Raw genomic sequence first — 23625 nt, 5'->3', positions numbered from 1 at the left:
ATTTTGTCTAATTCTGTGTAGTCCATTAATTTTGTCTGCCATTCTTCCGTCGGAATTTCTTCTTGCTTCCATTTCTGGGCTAACAATACTCTGGTAGCTGTTGTGGCCCTACTGTTATATAATGGGAGGCAGCTGCCCCACCACCCTCGCAAATCTTCTAAGAGGTGCCTATGGCTATGGCGGAAGCAGTTGCCTTATCTCCAGCGCTGGAGAGTCAACTGCTAGTTTGGTCAGATTCTGTACATGCAATTGTGGAGGCAGGGGAACGACCATATTGACCTTGTGTCAGACCAGCCCTGGAGCCCTTGCAAAGTGCTGTCTGGCGGGTCCACTCTGACAATGATGCTCCTCCCCTTTGGCATTGCCTCCTCCCAGTGGGCTAACTGGCTGCCTTCAGCTGGTAGTCATCAAGAGCTAGTTCACACATGAAGGTTCATCCCTTGACCGACTGCAGAGTCCTGCTGTGTGTGAATGGGTATGGGAGAATGGGCTCCCACAGGAGAGGCACTTGCATGTCATTTCATGATGCTTTTCAATTTATACGGTGGTACCTTGGTTCATGAACTGAACTCAGTCCGTTCTGGAAGTCCATTCAACTTCCACAATGTTTGCAAACTAAGGCACGGCTTCTGATTGGCTCCGGAAACAATGCCGACAGCTGAAAGGGATGTTCGGCTTCCAAAAAATGTTCGCAAACCGGAACACTTACTTCCAGGTTTGCGACATTCAGGAGCCGATTTGTTTGGGAGCCAAGTCGTTCGGGAACCAAGGTACCACCGTACATTCATTCTGCAGCTAGCCTTTAAGATGACAGCAGACAAGTGTAGAGAAATCAAGTGACATACATTTGTGAACACACATAATCCTGTCCCATGTCAGTCATGTGGTTTGCAGAGCACTTGGGTGTGAGCATGGTATTGGTTAAGAATTTCAGACTAGGACCAACGAAATCAGAGTTCAAATGGTCTTAAGGCATGATGAGTTGATGCTATGAAGACTGATGAGGGATCTTTGGTCAGCCATTCTCTCCAGCCTAATCTAAGCTTTTCTTATGAAAACAGATGCTGACCCTGCTTAGATGCAAGCAGGACAGAGATGGGACTAAAGAAACTTGGGTGTCCCTGTTATGTCTAGCTTCACCCTTAGACTTCATGTGTCTGGATGCTATGGAAAAACACCTCTGCAGTTCTGGAACTGCATAGGTTCTGGAACAGGCATAGGTAAACTCGGCCCTCCAGATGTTTTTTGAGACTACAATTCCCATCATCCCTGACCACTGGTCCTGTTAGCTAGGGATGATGGGAGTTGTAGTCCCAAAATCTGGAGGGCTGAGTTTGCCTCTGTCTGTTCTGGAACCTCTGCAAAATGTATGTAAAAGCGAAGAGGAGACAAAGCCGTATTAAAAAATAGAATTCCAGTTTATTTTGCTTTTAACGTCGCACAGGTAACAAATTCACACCCTATCCCTGATGGAAACAAAAATATCAGGTGTAAATATTATCCGTTTGGGTTTCCTAAAGACATCAAAGGGGAGGAAGAACATACATTGTTGCAGATAATACAGTGATAGGCTCTGCCCTGCTGCACTGTGATGCCCACCTCCCTTTAGCATACACTCCCAATACTTCATAGCTGTGAACACAGGATCATAGAATTGGAAGGCACCACAAAGGTCATCTAGTCCAACACCCTGCAATGCAGGAATCATTTGCTCAATGTGGGGTTCAAACCCACGACCTTGAGATTAAGAGTCTCATGCTCTACCAACTGAGCTATGCCAGGTCTTATTTGCAGCACTTTTCAGTAAGATAAATCTATCAATGGTTGCTAGCCAAAATGGTTATGTTCTACCTCCACTACTGGAGGCAGTATGCCTCTGAATACTGCCGAGAGCTGTTGTGCTCTGGTCCTGCTTGTGGGCTTCTGAAAACAGGGATGCTAGACACATTCATTCTTTGTCTCCGGAAACTAAGGCCCAAGGATGTCAATTGCAAGTCACTTTGTTCCACAGAAGCACAGAGAATCTTCTAAAGCTAAGCAGCTTTTGGGGTGAAGTGAACAGAGTGAGACTGAATGAACAGTGAACGAGGCAGGTGACCCTGCTCAAAAGGACCTTCCAGGACCAAGGCAGCCGAAAGTTACCTATTGCAAATAAGGGTCATAGCTCAGTGGCAGAGCATCAGCTTTGCATGCAGAAGGTCCCACGTTCAATTGAAAGCATATCCAGGTCAGCCTGGGAGAGAACCCTGCCTGACACCAAGCAGAACCACTGCCTGTCACTGTAGACAATACTCGGCTAGGTGGACCAATGGTCTGACTTGGTACAAGGCAGGTTTCTAGGTCAGAGTTAAGATATTGCTCAGTGACGCTCATTTAGATCTCATGGGAATTCGCCCAGACCAACCAAGGTCCAAATGTGCACAGTTGTTGCACCTACTCACAGCAGTGGGAAAGTGCAATGAGAGAGTGAGATGCACAGTGCTCCCCCCCCCCATTGGCAATGCCCCCAAAAGATACTCCGTTAAAGGCTTTGCTTCCTGATGAGAACTGGCAAGATACCACCAAGGCTGATCCTCAGACAGCTCGACCGAGACCTACATTACGGAGCTGTGAATTTTGGGTGGGTGTCCAAAAATGTGCCGATCATTCAATGTGGCTGGAGGGAAGATGGCTCTTTGTCTTGACCAATGGATCAGGCTGGGCCATGTCTGTACTGTGGTCTCCAGTGACCAGTGCAAGTTAACAAGGCCATCCCTTTGTGCCTGTGATAGACACGGACAGCCACTATGCAGCTGAAACAACATGGAAGGCCTACCTTTTGCGTTTCCAGTTATTTGCAAAATTAAATCTCACCTCAGCGCCGCAAGGCATGTCCCTCCCCTTTAATGTTTTATTTCCAAAAATATTATATACTATTTAATTGTGGGGGGGAAATACCACAAACTGGCTTGCAAAGAGAATACTCCTTGTTTACTCCCTTTGGGTGGGCAGATTTAGGCAGCATTATGGCAAAGGGAGAACAGAACGTGGGTAGCAGGAAGATAAAAAGCAGGAAGATAAACTTCTCTTTTTCTTTCTGAAAAACAAATAAATTCTTGACTAGAGCAGAAAGACCCTAGAGATGTGAAGGCTGAGGAAAAACAAGGGGGAGAATGGAAATATTGGAGTGGGATGGGAAGAAGGGGAACAGGGATTTTTTTCTCCCTTGAGAACTTATTTTTTCACACAGAAGAACAGGACATTTTGAGGAACCCTGAAAAGCAGCTCCATTGAAATGTGTTCCTTTTTTAAAAAATTAATGAAATGCTTTTTAAGGCAAGGTTTTAAATATTTATGGGTAAGCCAATCTACAGCAGGGATGGGAAATTTGTGGGCCTTCAGACTCTCAGCACCCTAGCTGGCACTGGCAATGGTCAGGGTTGATGGGAGTTGTAGTCCAAACCTAACATATACTGTAGTGATAAATGACAACACTCAAATCTAGAAGCATTTCTGCACCTAGAGGGTGCTGCTATCTTCATGAGAGGACCATACACTTTATTTTGTTTACTTTACTACAAAATTTGTGGTTCTTATTTTCAACTTTTATCCCCCCCCCCCCACTTCTCAGGTGGCAAAAAGTAAGATACATGTACAGCAGTTTGCATCTCTCTCTAGAATTGGGTATACTTGCAACTTTGCTTGCACAAAACTAAGGCATTTTTATACTTTTGAGTCTGTGATCCTACGCTTTGTTTACCTGGGAGTTAGCATCACTAAAGAGTGGGACATATACTTCTGAATAAATATGCATAGGGCTGTCCTATCAATTTCATAAATACGCCACATGATATAGCTTTGTGTGCCAAGTTGCGAATTATGCATTTTATGTTGTTAAAGCAGTAAAAATACATTTGGGTTTCATAAGAAAATAAATATTGCATATATTTCAAATGTCCTCAAAAATTACGCCACCCTCTCCCTGAAAAACAACACACACATTACATTTTTCCAGAGCTTTAACATTTCCATAAATTTTACACCTCTACTCTGAAGCGATGAACTCTGATCCCACTGTTACAAGACTGCAGTGTGGGAAGAGGGAGAGAAGGAAAGACTAAAATCTTTGGTGTTAAAAGGAAATGGTTCCTCTGTTGTATTTTGCTCACGTAGCAATGCCAATCTTTTTAAAAAACAAAACAATGTGAGGCATTATTGGAGCAGAAGTAATTTACAATATAATCTGTTTGCTTATTGAGAATGGCAGAAGGGCTGAAAGTCTGAGAAACATGAGGAAAACTACGATGACTTCATCTGTACTCAGGCAACGCATCAAAGCCGCACACTGTTAGATGAGATGCACATCACTCCTCTAAAGCTGTTTGGTTTCCTAGAGCATGAATGTTCAGCTTTGGTGTGCCTCTGACAAAATGCGTACACTCAGTGCCCATGGCGACCATAAGGGGAAAGCGTGCTACGTGCAGCTGTGTCTCATATGGAAGTTTACAACATATTCTGCATTAGTCCGCTGCACCGAAATAGCAAAGGGCTCGAAAGGGTGGAAGGTGAATGCAACCAGGCGTCGGACGGTGTGATTGATGGGCCGGCCCAGGAGTCCCGCTTGGATTTCAAACTTTAGAAGCCCAGAATCTCGGGCATAGAACCTGCAAGGGAGACAGACAAACAGACAATGATGCTTGTAGGCCAGTCTTAACTACATGAAACTGAGTAAGAGGAAATCTACTGTGACTGAGCAGGCAAAGAAAGATGCCATGTTGTTTTGACTAGTGATAAAAAGAAAAAGCGGGCAGCATGACAGAATTGCGAGAAAGTTTTCATAAATGCAGTTCGGAAGAAGTCAAGGCCAGCTTTTCAGAAAATGAACTGTAAGGGGCCTAAAGCACATTACGGGTTAGCTAGTGAATGGCCCATGAAATGGTGGAAACCTATGATGAATGAGACCATAAAGACGGGCTGCAGCAGGGCGAGCGCAGAGTGATGCTCCCCTCCCGACAGCTAGCAGTTCTGTATCCTTTTGCTCCTTGGTCTCCAGAGCGTAACAGTCTTTGCTGCTTGGTTGCCAGGCATTCAAACATGTTTGAAATGAGAGCAGCATTAAGAGGCCCACCTTGCCAACCTGATGCCCACGGGAAACGTACAAGCAGAACCTTGAAACGACTCAATAAGAACTGAGCAAACTCAGTAGACACAGAATGCTGTCTGATTTGGGGTTGTGAGGGTGAGAGGCAGGATGGGACAGAAAAGCAGAGTGAGTGGGTGGAGGAATCTAGAAAAAGGCATGGCACTCTACACTGAAACATGCTGCGGAAGGTCCCACTTATTATTATGCCAGAAGATCTGGCAATAACTACAATGGGAAGGGTGACAAAGCACAGAGAGAGTCCTAGGTTCAATTCCCAGCCTGAAACCCTGGAGAACCACTGCTGGTCAGTGCCGTAGGCAATGCTGGGCTAAATTGTCTGGTTGGATAAGGCAGCTTCCTCCAATTCTATGAGATTAGATGCCTTTGAAGCAGGTTTGATGAAACAAGATTCCTGGAGAAGGAGAAGCCTGTCCCTAGAACAGGCCCAAGAATGCTCTATAAAATAATGCTCTTAAAGGGTCATCTCTGCCCTTATATTACCAACCAATTGCTGTTACATGAGGAAGAGAGGCTCCTGCAGATAGTGTCTCATAAGGCGGTCCATTCCATACCTTGTAGGAATTAGGTCTTCAGTATGGTGACACTTAACCTCTGGAACTGCCTCCTGCTACAAAGCAGGCAGGCACCCATCTCAGTTGCCTTTTTGGCCCCTAGTGGAGACCTTCCTTTCTCAACAAATCTTCAAAGTGGGTGTCTTTATCCCAGGCTGTATCTGCATTGGATTTGTCCCACCCCGCCCTGCCCCACGGGCCATGTGTGGAATTGTTTTAGTTGTTGCTGTTTTCTACTGTGAAACCGCTTCGAGGCACATTACGGGAAGCAATTCATAAAAGAAACCAAAGAAAGGAAGAGCTGGGTTTCTGCGGCAGACGCTGCGGTTTATTCCTCGGCAGATGAAATCAGTGCAGAAAGTGCTCCCCAAAGGTAGAAAGTTTGAAAATTGCAGCTGCACAATATAAGCAAAAGGCACAGGCCAACCGTGTCCTGGGGGAGTTGCAGCTGCAACTGCAACGAGTTGCTTCTCTCCCTGCTTTCAGCTCAACATGTCTCCCTCCTATAGAAGTGGACGCCATATGCTTCCCCCAGCAGGATGTTGGCTCCTGGGCCAACCACTTCAGCTACTGAATGGGTCCAAGGATGCTCTTTCAATAGGTAGACACCCCTCCAGGTTTGGATAAGGCAGCCAGCTGAATTCCTCACATTCTCTCTGCATTGCCATTGTTCGTTCTCTCTGTGTCTCCTCTTGAAAGCCCCAGCTAGCCTGACAATTAAAGGAAACAGACTGGGTGGAAGAGCAACAATCTTGATAGCTGGCTTTCTAAAGGGTTTCCTCCTCCACAGGAGCAGCCTTCTGAACTGGGGGTGGCGGGGAGAGGGGGGGAAGGGAGAAGAGAAAAGGAAGTGGAGCTAGTGTTGTTTCCACCCCCCTCCCATGTAAAGCATGGGTCTGCTGCCTGCTCCTCTCATTCCAATTCAGGGCAATTTACCATACTCAAGAAGAACGCCCTGTAATCTCCAAGATGGGCTCCGTATTTTTAAATCTATTTTTGAAGAGTGCTCTGCAATCAGAGGCCATTTCCACAGACTCACATGCGGTGGTTAAATTAGATGCTGAAATGCAAGATGCGTGTCAATAAGAACAGTAATATTGAGCATCTCCCCCACCCCACCCCCAAGCCAATTGTTAAGAAAATGGAAAGTTGTTTTGCTTCTTAAAAGAAATTCTCCCAAGTAGGTTGCCTATTAAACTTTCCTTTACGTCTCCCAAGCTTTCTAACGGCGACAATGGCTGAAGACGGGGAAGCCACACCATTGCTTGTGCCCCTATTCCCTCTGTGCCCCCACCTCAAAGCCTCATCCTTGAGCTGGGGAACTCCTGAAAAACAACACTTCAAGTGGGGCAGTCTGGGAGGGGCCAGAATCTCTCCAGTCATCCCACCACCTGGCACGGGTGTTAGAAGAAGCAAAGAGTGGTCGTTCTGCCAGCTGCAGCCTGGTATAGGAGGAGAAACACTGTGTGGTCATGGGAGGGCAGGGGGAGAAACCAAAGGCGCAGTGGACGCGTGGCATGGAGCAATCCTACAATGCGAAGAGCAAGAACAGCAGCAATTCTCTTTGTGGAGGAAAAAGTTGGGGGGGGGAGGCAGGCAGAAGGAGTGAGTGTGTCACTGGAATTCAGGAGCAATGATGGGAGAGGGTACAAAGTTGCCAGCCTGATAATTTGATTAACTGGCCACTGTGAGGGGGCCGAGGGGGCACAGCTGAAGGCAAAAGGATGACGTTGGCACAATGGTGATGTTGTCATCACAGCCCACCAGCATCAAGAGCATGCAACAGAAAAAAGAGTAGATTCAGGCAAGCTGAAAGTGGCCAGGGATAAGTTTCTTTCTCCCACTCTCATAACTAGATCTCGGCGATATCCAACAAAAGTGAATGCTGGCATATGCAGGTCAGGTGAAAGAAAGTGGGATTTTTTTCACATACAGCATAGTTAAAACTAAGGAATTTGTTCCCACAAGAACAAATGATGGCAATCAACTTGGATGGCCTTAAAAGAAGATTGGACAAATCCATGGAGGACAAGGCTATCAATGTCCACTAACCACGATGACTTTGTTCTCCCTCTGCTCTGGGAGGCAGAATGTCCCTGAGCTGCAGGGAATCATAAGTGGGGAAAGTGCTGTGATGCTCAGGTCCTGCTTGTGGGCTTCCCATGGGCTTCTGGTTGGCCACTGTGAGAACTGGGTGCTGAACCGGATTGGGCTTTGGCCCAATTCAGCAGGGCTCTTTTTATGTCAGTTTCTCACCCACTCAAGAGCACAACAGTAGCTCCCCTAATTTAGAGGCATCAGCCAAGTCAGCTGATTTTGGGGTACCGTGAAAGGGCAGCAATACCAACCAATTATGCAGCAATTGATCATTACTACTGAGAGCACCCCATCTGTAAATTCTGTCTCAAGCACCAAACTAGCTTGGTTAGGCAAGTCTCTCAAAGACTGAGCGTGCATTTTTCTGTCCCCTCTCTGCCCCTTCAACTGAAGGTTCTTCTGTGTGGTCAGCAACTCCCGAAGACACAAGAACCACTCAAGAGCTCCAAAATGCTACATATTGCCTCTAGCCCTATACAACACCAGCTGACAAACCAGGTGAAAATGGCTAACTGCTTTGTTTACAGAAGCTCATTAGTGAGAATATCTGCATTTTGTCGGGAGAAAAAATACGTTGCCACCTACAGCCCAGTGGAGCCTTCCTATAGCATCAAGGACAGCAGCAGAAAAACAAGCTGAAAAGTAAGATGGGATGACTCATATACATTAAGTGCTCTTATGACTGGGAGGCACACTGGACAGGGTTAGATGGTTCAAACACTCCCACAAAACTGCAGAGAGAGCAAAGGAGGCACTACCTTATGGTGGGCAGGAAGGAAATCAATTTGATAAAAATTCCCAAAGAATTCATTAGATGGCTTTCAAACCACTATCCACCTCTCCAGATCACAGAGTGTGGTTGGGGACATTGGAACTCCTGTATGCAGGTCACATCTGGCCAAAATTTCATATTGCCCTCTGGGGGGCCCAGTTGTCCAGGGGAGCAGAAAGGGCCTTGATGTCCTCTGCAAGGCATTTGAGTGGGAAATGTCTCAGTAGACTTGTGTTCCCAACAAATATGCAAAAAGCAGCCTATGCATTTTGCAACTGCATGCATGAAGTTTTGGGGGTGCAACTGCATTTTTTTTAATCTGAAAATTTAAGGAGCTGCAAGGCAGAGCTTGCAGTTCAGCTGCGCATTGACTTTATTTACATGCTTCTGCTGAGATGACTGAGTGGTGGTTGCTGATTTTCCTTTTGCACAGAGGGTGCTGGAAAACTCTCTTTCTTTTCAAGCATTTAAAAAAATAAAACCTATGAAGAATAATGGAAGGTGAAACGAGTGGCTTTTCTAAGGATGCCTCTGTTTCCATGGGAAATAGCTTTGTGGGTATGTTGGCGCATAATTCTGTGTGTGTTAAGGGAGTGTTTGTGTGTGGGTTTGACCCTGCTCACTTTGGGAATGTGGCCCCGGGCAACTTTCCACCATGGCAACGTAGCCCCCCCAAAAACATTATCCTACCCACCCAAGAGAGTCTGGGTAAGAGGAGGGAATCAGTGCTGGCATGGGTGAGTAACAATGGTTCTTAGAAGACACCTAGCAGCATCACAACAAGCAACATCCGAATGTAAGAACAGTGAAAGCTAGATCAGGCTAAGGCTCATGTAAGCCAGCAGCCAGCCTTCCCCTTCACAATGCGCTAGATATACAAAGGTCTTGTGTACTAGACCTAAACATGGACCGTCATGGGGGCACGCCACATACCTGATAGGGTGGTCCCCACACGTCTTGGGGCGCTCCATGACAGACACCCACTTGTCGTCGTAACTGAAGAGGGAGAGGTCGAGGTAGGGGCTGCCACTGTAGGACTGAGCGCTGATGGGAAGCTGCCCCAGCAGCCGCCGCACGGCTTCCGTGTGCCCACCGTACTTTGCATTCACAATGGTGTCCTTGAATCTGAAGGCAACAGGCAGGTTGGCGGTATAGAGATGAAAGGCACGAAACAAAAATCACCACCACCCACAACGCTAAGTCTTAGCCTTGGAAAAAGCAGAGATAGAAAGATACAAAAGGAAGGGAGGGATCCATGTTTCAATGGAGCACATCCCTGCTACATCAAGCTAAAAATATCTGAGGAAGCAGCAATGGGAAGAAACTCTGCCCAAGGCGTTAGAAAGCTGCTGCCAGTTGCTGTACAGAGCACTGTCGCATCCAAACCATACATTTAAAGAAATATGATGCCCCCTTTGACAGCCCTGGCTTCCCCCAAAGAATCCTGGGGACTGCAGTTTCTTCAGAGTGCTTAGAGCAGGGGTTGGCAAGGTTGATCTTGCCTGGGCCGGATCAGTCCCATGGAGATCCCTCTGTGGGCCAGATTGCACGCGCATGATTTTCAGTGTCTGCATGTGCACAGATGCAATTTTTGGCATCTGCGTCTGTGCAGGCGCAATTTTGGGTGCCGCAGAAGTGAGTTCCTGCGCCGTGCTGCTTTAGCGCAGCACATGAGCAGGCAGCTCGGTTCGGAGGCGGCTCGGGGCCGGTCAAACGACCTCCGTGGGCCACTTCTGGCCTATGGCCCTTAGGTTGCTGAGCACTGGCTTAGAGTTTATAGAAGACCCCTTGCTGAGCCACAATTCCCAGCACTTCTACTGCAATTTCAAGGATTTCTTTTTTGGCGGGTGTGTGTGAAAAGCTAGCAGTTTCATATGCCAGTTACAGTGGTACCTTGGTTGTCGAACTGAATCCATTCTGGGAGTCCGTTCAACTCCCAAAACAGTTCAAAAACCAAGACGCGGCTTCCAATTGGCTGCAGAAGTGTCTTGCACTCAAGTGGAAGAGGCGCCAGACGTTCGGCTTCCAAAAAACGTTTGCAAACTGGAACACTTACTTCCAGGTTTGTGGCATTCGGGAGCCAATTTGTTTGGCAACTAAGCCATTCGAGAACAAAGGTAAGACTGTATAGCAGGAGTTGGGGACCCTGTGACCCTCTAGATGCTGTTAGACTCCCAAGTCCCAGCAGCCCCAGTCTGCAAAGCCAATGGTCAGGGATGATGGAAGATGTAATCCAACATCTGGCGAGCCAAGGATTCCCCACTCCAGAGTTACACAGTATTTTTTTGCTGACAAACCATCTGCATTTTAAGCAGTGATTGCTTGGTGCAACTGTGTTCGAAGTGTGCTCGTTCGCTGGAAGCACATTATGGGGTCCTCAGTGAGAAGATGAGTGATGGAGGAGAAGCTTCCCTGAAAGACAGTGAGCCTATCCTTACAGATCGTTCCCCAGCAACAGCTAGCCACAGCTGTACTACTCTGGCCAAGTTCTAAGGTGCAGACTCATTTTACACAGGGCAACAGTAAGACTCAACATGTTCAGGCAGGACAGCAAGCAAACTGAGTGGGAGTCCTAGAGCACTGTCCAAAATCCTCTGCAACAGACCTGAGGTTCTATGTCAAAGCAGATGTCTCCAGGGAGGGACCTCAACAGATAAAATCAATGTGGAAGGAGGTGTCCTGATGCTACCGCATGAGCCAATCAATTAAATGCATATGCATTCAATTTAGGTGCCTTTTTTATTTTGCTTCTTCACAACAAAATAAAAGCACATAAAAAAGCAGCACAGCCACTGCACATTGTTGAAAGGAGAAGCAACCTTTAATATATTCTTTTGCAGATTCCATTAAAGTAACACACGCAACCCAAAGCAGTTTTAAAAGAAATTCTAAGAGCTAGCAAAAATGGGGCCCTGCACCTATGATGGTAGCATACAAGAGTCAGAGGATTACTCTGCAGTCTTGCTGAAGGCAGAGTCAAGTTTGGATACTTGAGGAAGGTTCGCTCCCCTTCTGACTGGCCATCATTATTGCACCCCCTTAAAAGTTTGATCCTGCCTCTAGAAGAAGAGTTAACCCTTGCTAGTATGCTCCACTCTAATGAGCATGAGGTCAAAGACCTGTCATCAACCCACAGCTTTACTGATCAACACTGATTCCCACCAATTAAACAACTAAAGCTTTAGTTGATTAATCTAACGGTCAAAGCTTTCAGCCTTGCAATAATTAAAAGCCTTTATAACAAACTGGCTGCCTTATTCCCCTTAAACAGCACTCATAGTTTGCTTTCTGGAGGTAGCCTTGAATTTAACGGATACAGATTGGCTCCTTCCTAGGTTCAAGAGCCCCTAAGCTACATAATACGGCAGAAACTAGAAATGTGGGAGGAAAGAGATGGATTAGGAACCCATCAAATTAATACAGGTTTTCTCTAAGAGCTACAGATGGCTCCTCCAAGGTCGAAGGATGATGGGGAAATCCATCCTCAGATGTTGTTTAGATTATGTAAAGGGGAGGGACAGGCAGGTGGAGGCAAAGAAGACCTTGTTCTTGTTGAGCTGCCTAGAAAATGCTTTCCAGTACACTGTCTAATGTAGTTTTCTTGCCTTGGAGATAGAAGAGAGTGTTATGCTCTCGTCACTGGACTCAAGTGTACAATTCACAAATAATCATTATTTGCCTTGTTGTGCCGTATGCATGGACTTTGCTGGCTCTCATGCCACCCACCCTTCTTATATAGACTCCCAGCTAGAACATCTCTCTTCCAGAATTCCTTTGGTATACCCTGTTCTTCCTCAAGCCAGACAAAGGGCCATAATAATGCAGTGGTTAGAGCAGAGGCTAGCAGAAAGTAGATCTGCTAGTCCTCTGGGCGATCTGCAGGGCAGCAGGAGCTTCTCACTCCCAATAGTTGAACAATAGTGTGTGTGTTTGTGTATGGCATGGCTGGCCGTTTGCTAATTGCTTCTGTCTCAGCCTCAGTTCCTCACTTGTAAAACAGGAGTCTTAATTGGTTCCCTTTGATCTCATCTTTGTGTAGTTCTGCTGTCTGATTTTATTCTAATCCAACCCCCCTCAAATATACAGAGTTGCTATAAAATAACAAAACAGGTCAACACCAGTCATGTTAAGCAATTATCATAAAGCAATTCTAAGCATAAAACGAACCTTTTAAAAGTAATTCATATACAATGTAAAAGGCAGCAGGTGAAACATATAATCAGCAACAGGCCACAACTCATCCAAAAGCGTGAATAAAAAGATTAAACTGGCACTAAAGCCAGGTAGAGTTGGCACCAGATGCATCTTCGTGGGGAGGGCATTCCAGAGGCAGGGATGCACCACAGAGAAGGCCATTTCCCACATCACCACACCTTCCACTTCACCTGGCAGTCCAACCACAAGAGGGCCTGCCATGCTGACCTTTAAGCCTGGGCAGGTTGGTACAGAAAAAGGTATTTGCGGCCCAAGTCATTCAGGGGGTCCAGAGTCAATATGAACACTGTGAACTGGGATCAGAAACACACAGGCAACCTATTCAGGCTCTTTGGAACTAGTACTATGTGGTCCCAATGGGCTTTGCCACTCAGCCAGCCACATTCTGGATGAGCTGCAGTTTCCACAGTCTTCAAGAACAGCCCCAAGTAGTGTGTGTTACAGTTATCCAGTCAGGTGGCTACTGCAACATGAAACAGTGTTTCTGTGCTACAATTAATAAGTAATTAGTAAGTAATTTTCAGTTGCATATGCATGTTATCCCAATATTTGCCTCTTGGGGTACAGGAGGTAATCAGCTCCACCCATGGCTCCACTCCCGTTGTACACACTATGGTTCTGGTTAAGGGACCTCAGTCTAGTAAAAAGCAACAATGAACAAACCCTTGCCTCTGCCATGAACTTACAAGCTGGCCTTAGGCAGCCCAGCACCTCCAGCCTCACTTTCCGCAATATGAGGACAAAACTACTGGCTTACCCTATAAGGCTGTTTAAGGATGACTGATAATGTATGTAAAGCACTTGGAACATGTTAAAGCACTACATTGAGGGTATCTAATGTGCTGACAGACTACAACTCCCATTATCCCTGACCACTGGCCACATTAGTTGGGGTAATGGGAGCTGAAGTCCAGCAACATCTGGTTATCCCAGCACTACATAAATGCTTGCTGTCATCATCATCATTCCTATTATACCCATGTACACCAATGGCACTATAGTAATAAATTTAGTTGAGCCAGAGAGCTTGATATGAAGCCAGTTTTTAGCCTCTCCAGCTTCACTGGCTTTGCAAACTGACTGGGCAACCATGCACGGTCCAAAGGGCTCACCGGCGTTGGATTTGCCTGGCGAAATTGTTGCTTGAGGCCGAGCAGGGGAACTGGACCGCCTCGCTGTGCAGTGTGGCATTCCGGAAAAGGTCGCAGAAGTTCTCGAAGAGTTCCAGCAGCTCGTCCGACGTGTTCTCAAATACAGCAATCACCTCGGTGGTCACCATGTTGTACACAACAAAAAACGAAGGCTGAGCAGGAGGAAGCAGAATTGACGTCAGCCAGCTGAGCCCAGGTGGAAGACACAAAGGCCATGTTAAGTGAGCAACTTGCACCACCAAGCCATTAAACCAACCAAGATACGACACTGTTTTGTGGCTGGATGGGAGGATTCTGCATTTCACCTGCCAAGTTCATTGTAACTTCCAGCCATCGCAATGGGCGACAGATTAACTATGCTATTAACTACCGTCAAATTATTAACAAAGCAACGTGAAATTCCTCCAATTCTTGTTTTGTTTATTTCAAACTGGACACATCAATGTTGCTGTTTCCTTTCTCTGCCAAACATGAAATGTTTTTTTCAGAGTGGCAGATTTAATTTTAGCTCCTGCTGCGAAGTGATTTTTAAGCCAGGTGGTGGCTGGCAATGAATTATTTTCCCCTGTATATGCAGAAAGGTGAGAGTTGGTAGGCTTTATTTGGGGAGGGGCTGGGGGGGACACTTATTTTCTTTTCCTGTCTTAATATTTCCAACATGCCGAGAGGAACCTTTTAAAGCGCATTGTGCTCCACTGTTGCCTGTAAATGGTGTACCCTTCAGGGTCCCCCGCTGCTGGGGAAATGAAAGACTAAGCGCCATTAACTATTTCTTTTGAATTACTTGCGTTCTTATCCAAGAATGTCCAAAAGCTGCATTTTGGTTTTGCAATCAGTCACCTAGGTACTTGTGAAGAAATCTTTCCCTAGGTAACATGCTATGGACAAAAGATCAGGTCTATGTTTATTTCTGCATGTCTACAGACCGATTACTCAAGTCTGCACTGAGTTTGGCATCTCCAGAATCCTTGCATCTCCTTTTCTTTTTACAAAGGAAAAGTTTCAAGTCCATGAAAAGTCATGGAGGGGGGAAGGAATGCAGCTTGTTGTTACAGCCACCATGCCAGGGTCAATTGCCTGCTACTGGCAATATAAGCCCTACCCTCCACATTCTCTCTTGCTGTTTCTCTGCTACTCCAATCACTGTCAAAGATGGGGGGTTTTTTGCAGGAAGGTGGAGAGTGAAATCCTGAAAGCACCATCTAGCTTTCCTGGACCTGCATATTCAACCTTTAATGGAACCAGTGACATCTCAGATATAATACAACAGATCAGGTATGGGGAACCTTTGACCTTCTAGATATTGCTGAACTGAAACACTGATAAGTCTCTGGCCATGCCTGATATGGCGGATGGGAGTTGTACTTCAACAACACCTGAAGACTCAAAGGTTCCCCACCCTTACAATAGGTGCTTGCAACTTTTGGACAACCAAATTTCACTTAGCACTCTTTATCATAATAAATGTGAAAGACCACTAATGGATCCCACACAACAACTAAGACCAACACTTCACATTGATTACTCAACAAAATGTATCTGGAAGTGCCCAAGAACCCTATTGATTTCCCCTTGGGAAAACTCTAATCTTGCAGGGAAGTGCTAGGTCCAACCCAGTGTCTTACAGATGCAGCTTATTGACCTCAAAAAGGCAGGATTCTGGAGAGTGCAGAAGAAGCCCTAATAAATACCTCTCCCTTCTTTCCTGGAAAACCACAACTTTTTCAGACAGCTTATTCCATTGATTCTAAAGGCCCTTACATCCCGACATTGAGCCTACCCATAAGTTGCTTCTTGTCCTGTGTATAACAGAGCTCACATTCTCCAATAGCCTTTCCAACATATATGTTAACTTTAATCAGCATGCGCTTCCATTAGCAATTTTAATCTGGTATCCACATTACATATATCCAGACCCTTTTAAGTCCTTTCCACCCACCCACCACCCACAGCTTGCATACTAGACTTTGTCTCATTCTTGCAATATTCCTATGAATCCCTACACAAAGCCAGTCCTGGCAAACAGTACTATACACAGCAGCAGAGATATTAATTGATCTCAGTAGAGTTGTAGGTTGAAAAAAGAAAGTGACAACTCCACGCGAAGCATTGTGGCTAAAGAGGCATTTGAACCCATGTCTCAGTCTAACCATGACCACTGCACCGTACCAGCCCTCTCTCTAAGAGAAAAATTTGTATACCAAGAACTGAGGGCCTTTTGTGACCCATTGCCACACTACTAACTTGCATTCATCTTGCAGGCCTATGCACACTTTACCAGGGAGCAAGCCACATAGCACTTACTTCCAGGTAAAGGTGGACAAAATCAGACTGTATGGTTGTCATTCATGGAAACTCTTACACCAGTCATTTATCTGAAAATGTCAATCAATGGACTCAACGGTCAAATTTAATGACTGAAGAGCAAGGTGATTGACTGCAAGATAACAACCCAAATTGATCAACCAGCACAAAGATCAACCTTTTCAATCCCCTGACCCATTTTTAAGTCTAACCACAGGCCTACTTTCAATGTCCATGCTTCCCTGTGTCCACTTTTCTTCCTCCTCTCTCACTCACTGCCCTTCTTCTCCCCCTGTCTCTTAAAAACACTTCAGTTAAAAAAAAAGAAAATGGTCTATCTGCTGGGACCCATTGCACAACTGAGTGAGTCACAACCAAACTAATGACTAATGAACCTAAACTCCTAAGCCCTTATAACAGATCGTAAAATGATAGAACCATGGTAATCAATGAAGCAACTGTTAAAGGTAGCACTTTAAAACAATTTAACAGGAGTTTAAACCCACCAGAGATTAAAGAGAGAACAGTGCTGGTGCTAAGCCAACCTCCCTGGAAAATGAACTGCACAAGTGGGGTGCCACAAGGCCCTGAGAAAGCCCAGCCACGGCCCAGCCTACCAGACGTTAGGTTGACAAGAAGACAGTGTCCCTCAACCTTAGGTCCCCAGATGTTGCTAGCTTCCCAATCAAATCATGCCCAGCCAGCTTAACCAATGGTCAGGGATGGTGGGGACCCCAAGATATACCGTATATATATTTTTAAAATTCTTAAGTCTCAATGGCAAACAACCACATAGCACAATTCTGTTCTGTGTTTCTTTTCTTATATTTATACCCCACCTTCCATCCATTGTGGAACCCAAGGCAGCATACATGTGGCTCACAGGTGGTCATGCACCCACCACTGCACAAACCCAGACCTTTATAGCTTCTGCAAGGTGGTGGCCCCATGTGCCCTCAGATCATGCCCTATATTAGAACATTAATGCTGCCATTTGACTTGCATCTAATAAGAGTTTCTTAGCTCCACTGACATCTTTCCACTTTGCAACCTACTGCAGTTCTGTTTCATGTTGTAGCCCTCATCGCTCATTGTGCATGGGTGAGGGTATGAAGAAAGGGTTCTGAAGACAGTATCAGTGCTGAGCAGGTTGATGTGGGGGAACAGACCCCATTCCCGGACACCTGGGTCCCAGGGGGTCGTGTAGGGCTTGAAACACAAGCTCCAGCACTTTGATTTGTGCTTGGAAATGGAAAAAGGACCCTTGTGCAACTATTCCAACAGGCAACAAAGACTGGAGTAGCCAGGAAGGACTGTAATTCAGTGGCATACTATGTGCTTTGCATACAGAAGGTCCAAGGTTCATTCCCCAGCCTCACCAGGTAGAACTGGTAGAGACTCCTGCTAGAAACCAGCCTCTGCCAGTCAGTGTAGATAATACTGAGTTAGATGGGCCAATGGTCAGACTTGGCCTAAGTAGCTTTGTATGTTTCTGTGAAGCACTGTTTCAACCCATTCTTGGCTTGCCTGGGAAGGGAAAAAAGAGCTCCAGATGAATCAAAGTAACAGGCCATCAATCTTGCCTAATGGAAGGAGAGGCATGACTCACAATTGGCTGGGGTGATTTAAAGTATTAATAATAAAGGAGCAAGGGGGGGGGGAATCAAAATTTTAACCTTTCTACACCAATCAACATCACAAACAGGAAAGAAAAGAAAGAAACTAAAAACAGCCCAACCCAGCAGCATGAAGATGCATGCCTCCTTTCTTCAGCTGTTTCCCACTCTGTTTAATAGTACAGGGGTCTTGCTCCATTTTGGAAAGGAAGCCGCTGCAGATTTCATAAGAGACAATTGTGAAAGAGTCACCATCAGAATGCTACAACATAGGCTCCCCAGCTGAGTGGTTGCAATGAGAAGCCACATTTTTATAGGTAGCCTTTTTGGCTAAAAAGCAGGTAGAAATGTTTTCACTAAATAATATATACAATTGCAGGTTTTTCCCCTTTTCAGAGACTAGTGAAATTTACATTTGAGGACACTATTTCCTTTAGTTCCAGCAGCCAAACAGTATCACTTGGTCCATGTAGGATTCAAGTTTATATGTTTCTAGAACCTTTGTTCAATGAGCGTTCAGGGACACAATGGTAACTATAAATACACAAACACACAACACGGCCATTGAAGCAAAGTGAAGAGATGCAATAGGAACAGGGCTCCAGGAATATGAATTATATTGAGTGCAGGTTAAATGACAACTTTAATATAAATTCTTGTAACTGAAGGAAGGAGAAATGTCATTTTTATTTCAAATATCCTGGACTGGTTCTAAGGGTTAGGAACCTGACTAGGAACTTGACTATATAAAATATAGCGGCTGGAGGGATAAGCAACATGGAGGGCTATTGCCTTCATCCCTGGATGCTTCCCAGAAGCATCTTGCCAGCTATTGGAAAGAGGATGGTGGAATAGAATGACCCTCAACCTGATCCAGGAGCTCTCTCCTTGTTAGGTAAAGGTAAAGGGACCCCTGACTATTAGGTCCAGTCATGGCCGACTCTGGGGTTACGGCGCTCATCTCACTTTATTGGCCGAGGGAGCCGGCGTACAGCTTCTGGGTCATGTGGCCAGCATGACTAAGCCTCTTCTGGCGAACCAGAGCAGCACACAGAAATGCCGTTTACCTTCGTGCCAGAGCGGTACCTATTTATCTACGTGAACTTTGCTGTGCTTTCGAACTGCTAGGTTGGCAGGAGCAGGGACCGAGCAACGGGAGCTCACCCCATCGTGGGGATATGAACCACCAACCTTCTGATTGGCAAGTCCTAGGCTCTGTGGTTTAACCCACAACGCCACACGCATCTCTCTCCTTGTTACTCACACACAAAAACTCAAAACAGCATGCTGACGGAAAGCCTGGTCGACAGGATTTCTAAGAACAATATCAGAGTTTCAATATCCTGCCAGAATAGCTCCCACAAAGGCGAGCGCCATACCTGTGAAGGGTCCGTCACCCGTAACGTGACCACGTCTTCACTTGTGTATTTGATGAAGAGATGGTTCTCATCCAAGAGCTGCATCTTCCACATGCGCAGCTGCCTCAGCTGGTCAAAATACTGGAAGAACCTCCTTTTAGCTATAGCACTCCCATCCTGTTCTGCCCTTCGCCACAAGTAGACCAGCAGCCTGTGCTTCAGAGAATTTATGAATGGTTCTTTGTATGGGTTTGCCATGCCTGTTTGAGAATCCCTCTGAACCTCTGGATAGACAGCAGAAAGTGTGAGGAGGTCATCTTCATAGCAAAAGCGGCCTATGGTTCGTACATCAATAAAGGTGCCCTCAGGTGTTACCTGAAATACATGGATGGTTTGCTGCTGTACAGACAGAATGGCCAGGATATTTTTATATAGGTAGAGCCCTTGGTTGTGGGACAATATGACTTTATCACATTTGAACGTCCTGGTATCACAAAGCCTGCCTGTGTGAAGGTCTATGATGTGCAAAGAGTAATCTTCCAAAGGTGACCTGGGGTTAGGTGTCACTGATTCACTGTTGCGGTAAACCTCAAAAAAGGGAGGGTGGGGCTCCTCAGGCAAATAGGCAGCAGAGCCAACAATGACATAGCGACAGTCATCTGTGAACAAGCTACATTCACGGTTCAAGTGCTCGCCATTAGAGGCCACGTTGGTAATGTGAAGGAGAACAAAAAAACGTTCAAAGAGTCGCCCACGGATGTTGATGGACCGCTGGTCATTGCCGTTAGCCAAGATCTCCCCATCGTAGCCCTGGAGGAGGTCCTCTGCTGCCTGGCACCCTTGATACTCATAGATCTCCAGTGAAGTCTGATCTGAGGAGAAGGCAATGAAGTACCTTCCATCAGGGGAGAACTTCCGTAAGAAGCAGGGTGGTTTTTCAACATTGACCACGGTAAAATTGGGGAAGACATTTTGGTGGAAGATGCGCACCTGGTGCCAGTGGGTGCCAGTCTTGCCAGAGGTGATCCTTCGACGTTCTAGACGGTAGATGACGTTCTGGTTCTGGATCCGACGAGGCCTGATAGTTGGGGCCTCATGATCCATAATATCTTCAAGTGGAAAAAGTCCCAGGGTGGCTAGAATCTGACAGAGTCAAAAGGCATATCATGCTGTCCAAGAAAAGAAGGGTGTGGTTGCTGTGAGAAATTGTAGAGATCAAAGGAAATAGAAGTCAGTGTTAGATTCACACACAGCATCTCTTTAAGAATATATCATGGTTCATATAACAACAACAAATACTATAGGTAAATCTAGTATGTCAAATGGGGTGAGGTAGGACTCTGGCCCATGAAAGCTTATGCAACAATACCTCTGTTAGCTTAAAAGTGGCACAACTCTCTGTCCCATGGATAGAAAACCTATGGCTCTTGAGATATTGCTGGACTCCAACTCTCATCAGTTCCAGCAAGCACAGCCAATGGTCTGGGATAATGGGATTTGTAGCCACATCTCAAAGTTCCCCATCAGTGTTCTGCCCAGTTCTTTGTATTGAGTGCCAAAGGAATGTCTGCCTACCCACTGGCCAGCAGCTGTTTACATGTATTCAATATACAAAGCCTGAAGGGGGTACCTGGGCTTTAACAAAACACATATGAGAACTGAGCACTGCCTTATTCTTTGTGGGAAAGCCAGAATTGTAATAATACATTTGTTACTAACATTTAAAATTTTGCAAGAAGGAATTGGTGACTAAGAAAACTTCTTCCCACTTCAATATTTCTATGCACTCTTGCAGTAAAGTAACAGATGATCTGGCCCAACAGAACAGCTAGGCAGCTATATCTGTTAAAACAGTGTCTCAGGAAATATGAGCTGAAATGAAACATGAAGATTCTCTGGAGTGACATGAATGTATCATGAAAATGAATGCCTGCTATTATACAACAAAAAGTACTCTAGAAACAACAGCAGCACAGAAGCAAATTACAATCATTCTAACGTATTATACTAGAAGCAAGCTTTAACAAAAAATATATTCATGGTGCCATACAAGAGATGCTGAGGTTAGAGATGACAGCAAAACTGCAGAAGCATGGATTTCCAATGCTTTTCAGAGTTCAGGGCTCCCTCTTTTACAACTTTATCTTCGCATTGACCACTAGAGAAAGGATTAGGCTGAGTCTAGTGAGTGGCCCAAGGTCACCCAGCCAGATTCAGGGTTCAATGGGGATTTAAATCCTGGTCACCTGGGTCCAAGTCCAAATACTCTTATCTAGTGTTCCCCAAAGATCTGACATAAAAGTGTGCCTTGGTAGAACTAAACGTGTGTGTGTGTAGCATTTATGAAAATAGCCATAGCACCATGGCAGTGCACATACTTTGAATTCAAAGAGTCCCAGACTCAAACACTCACATCTGAAGATAGGTTTGGAAAGATCTGTCTGCAACCTTGGCGAACTAATGGTTTTAACTCAGTATAAGGCACCTTCATAGGGCATCAGGCTTCCTCCTCCCCATGCTGCACTGGGAGGTGGGGCAGAAATGGCCCCCCAAAGGCTCCTTTATGGGGCGGGTACTGTACACAGCCACCCTCAATGACGCTCAACCCACCTTGGTTTCTACAAAAAGTCACTGTTCCAGGCCAGCCAAAGGACTGGAAGGAGGAAAGGAAGGCACAGCAACTCCTGCAGAGATGCAACAGGCAGCCTCCTCTAAGGATGGGCGGTTCTGCGCATCTCTATATTGTGAAGCAGACATGGGCAAGCAGCAGATGCTGGTTCGAAGGAAACACGGGCTGAGGACAGCCAAGCCTGCACAGAGACAGTGGGCATCCTCCTTCTCCACGGATAGCTGTGTGACTTTTGGGAACTTTCAACCGTCAGTTTTACTTATGAATTGTTTTAAAAGGCGGGGGGGGGGCACCCTCGACACAAAACACTGGCTAAATTCCTCAAAGATCCGTCTTTCAAGGGGATTTCTAGGTGCTGCTTCCTGGGTAGCCACTGAACGTTTCAACTTCCTTGCTATTTTGGGCAGGTGCGGACCCGAGGCCACGGCGAGGGGCGAGGGGAGCAGCGCGAAGACTCCCCTCCCAGCCAACCCTTCCCGCCCCCAAACTCGGGCTTCCGCGGGTGCGACGGAAGGGTCGAGCAGGGAGAGGTCCCGCCTCGCCGCTTCCCACCCAGGCCTCCCCTGACGGGGGAAGAGCAGCAGCCCGCCTCCACAACTCACTCCGCGGAGGCCGCCGCCATGTTTCCGCCGAAGAAAGAGGAGGAGGAGGAGAAGAGGGGATGAGTGACGTCAGGCACTACCAACGAGTCCCCATAGCCTACCGCACCGCGAGCGGAAAGAGCGTAGCCGCGGAGACTTACCCAGGAACCACCGAGCGACAAGCGTCAGAGGACAGAGTGTCGACCGCCCTGGTTTAGTTCTCGTGCTGCTGTTCCCGTGTTTCCGCAGCGGCCCCTGGCGGACGGAGGTCGCGAGGGTGGCGCCTCGTTACCCCGCTGCCTCCGCCTCCTCCCGCTTGGCTGCCCTGGCAACCGCATCCTCGCCTAAGACGGCGCCATGGCAACCAGCTTCCTAAGAGGGAGGGCTCCTCGCGGCAAACGTGGAGCATCCCTCTCTCCTCCCCATGGCGACTTAGTAACGCCTGCTCCGCCATACCCTGGCAGGGGGCATGAGCACCTCCATGTTCTCCACTGACGTGGCCATCATCAGAGCTGGGGCTGCGTACGGTACCCGCCCCATAAAGGAGCCTTTGGGGGGCCATTTCTGCCCCACCTCCCAGTGCAGCATGGGGAGGAGGAAGCCTGATGCCAATCCCCCCCCCCGAGGTTGCCATGCCAACTGCTCTCACCAGTTGGGTGCCTTGCCACAGCCTAGTAGGGTGCCATGGCAACCTTGGGTACCATGGCAACGTCTCTCCCCACAACCAACCACAAAGCACACACATCTCCACAAACAGGTCATGAGGGCAACAATGACTCTACCGCACCCCAAAAAAGGCACTGGGACACCCCAGACGCACAGTGGGACTACTACTAAACCGGTGGGAGCCTCCAGGCACTGTGACAACTTGTTTTCCTGGAAAAGCTTCAGCATGCATGTCAGAAAAAATTTCTGATGTCCAAACGTCGTCCCTGTGGGAACAGTACAAAAACTGATTTTCTCCCTCAGTATGAAAAAATACATACTTACATATCTTCTGAGAGGCCCCTGGCTTTGAAGCTTGAGAGAATACACAGACTATTCCATTTTCCACTGAGGAAACTCCTAAACAAATACTGCAAGCTCTTTGCACTGCAAAAAAATTTGGGGCTTGTTCTAAGGCAAGAGTGGGCAACTTCAGGCCCAGGGCCAAATATTCGGGGCTTGAATATCTGGCCCTCTCCCTAGCCACACCTTTCACTGGTCCT

At 46.6% G+C, this 23625-nt stretch overlaps 1 protein-coding gene and 1 non-coding gene across 7 annotated transcripts; both read right to left on the bottom strand.

The window, feature by feature from the left end:
* Positions 1-1399: 1399 nt before the first annotated feature.
* On the bottom strand, positions 1400-22619 carry DET1 (DET1 partner of COP1 E3 ubiquitin ligase). Of its 6 annotated transcripts, none has more exons than XM_053364445.1 (5): positions 22579-22619; positions 19229-20403; positions 13891-14081; positions 9497-9688; positions 1400-4643 (listed from the first exon to the last, which is right to left on the bottom strand). In XM_053364445.1, the coding sequence occupies exons 2-5, from the start codon at positions 20309-20311 to the stop codon at positions 4454-4456; spliced, it is 1656 nt and encodes a 551-aa protein (XP_053220420.1). In that variant the 5' UTR covers positions 20312-20403; positions 22579-22619; the 3' UTR covers positions 1400-4453. The 6 variants fall into 6 exon arrangements, with proteins under 6 accessions (XP_053220420.1, XP_053220417.1, XP_053220416.1 ...); XM_053364442.1 differs by lacking the exon at positions 22579-22619 and adding an exon at positions 22439-22546; XM_053364441.1 differs by lacking the exon at positions 22579-22619 and adding an exon at positions 21818-22432.
* Positions 1710-1778, bottom strand: TRNAK-CUU (transfer RNA lysine (anticodon CUU)). Its single transcript has one exon. It is a non-coding gene; the product is annotated as a tRNA-Lys (tRNA).
* Positions 22620-23625: the final 1006 nt, after the last annotated feature.

This window comes from Podarcis raffonei, chromosome 14 (genome assembly GCF_027172205.1).
Source record: "Podarcis raffonei isolate rPodRaf1 chromosome 14, rPodRaf1.pri, whole genome shotgun sequence".
In the NCBI taxonomy this organism is placed as follows: Eukaryota; Metazoa; Chordata; class Lepidosauria; order Squamata; family Lacertidae; genus Podarcis; species Podarcis raffonei.
The sequence above is the reverse complement of the archived record's forward strand: the minus strand, read 5'-3'. Positions and strand labels throughout refer to the sequence as shown.

Bases quoted from the DNA above. Each gene is read 5' to 3' on its own strand.
- DET1 (XM_053364445.1), bottom strand. From the start codon at position 20,311: ATGGATCATGAGGCCCCAACTATCAGGCCTCGTCGGATCCAGAACCAG. The intron at 9,689-13,890 runs GTGAGCCCTTTG...TGTTGCCTTCAG, and splicing joins GCCAGGCAAATCCAACGCCG to ATTCAAGGACACCATTGTGA. The intron at 4,644-9,496 runs GTATGTGGCGTG...TCTCCCTTGCAG, and splicing joins TGTGGGGACCACCCTATCAG to GTTCTATGCCCGAGATTCTG.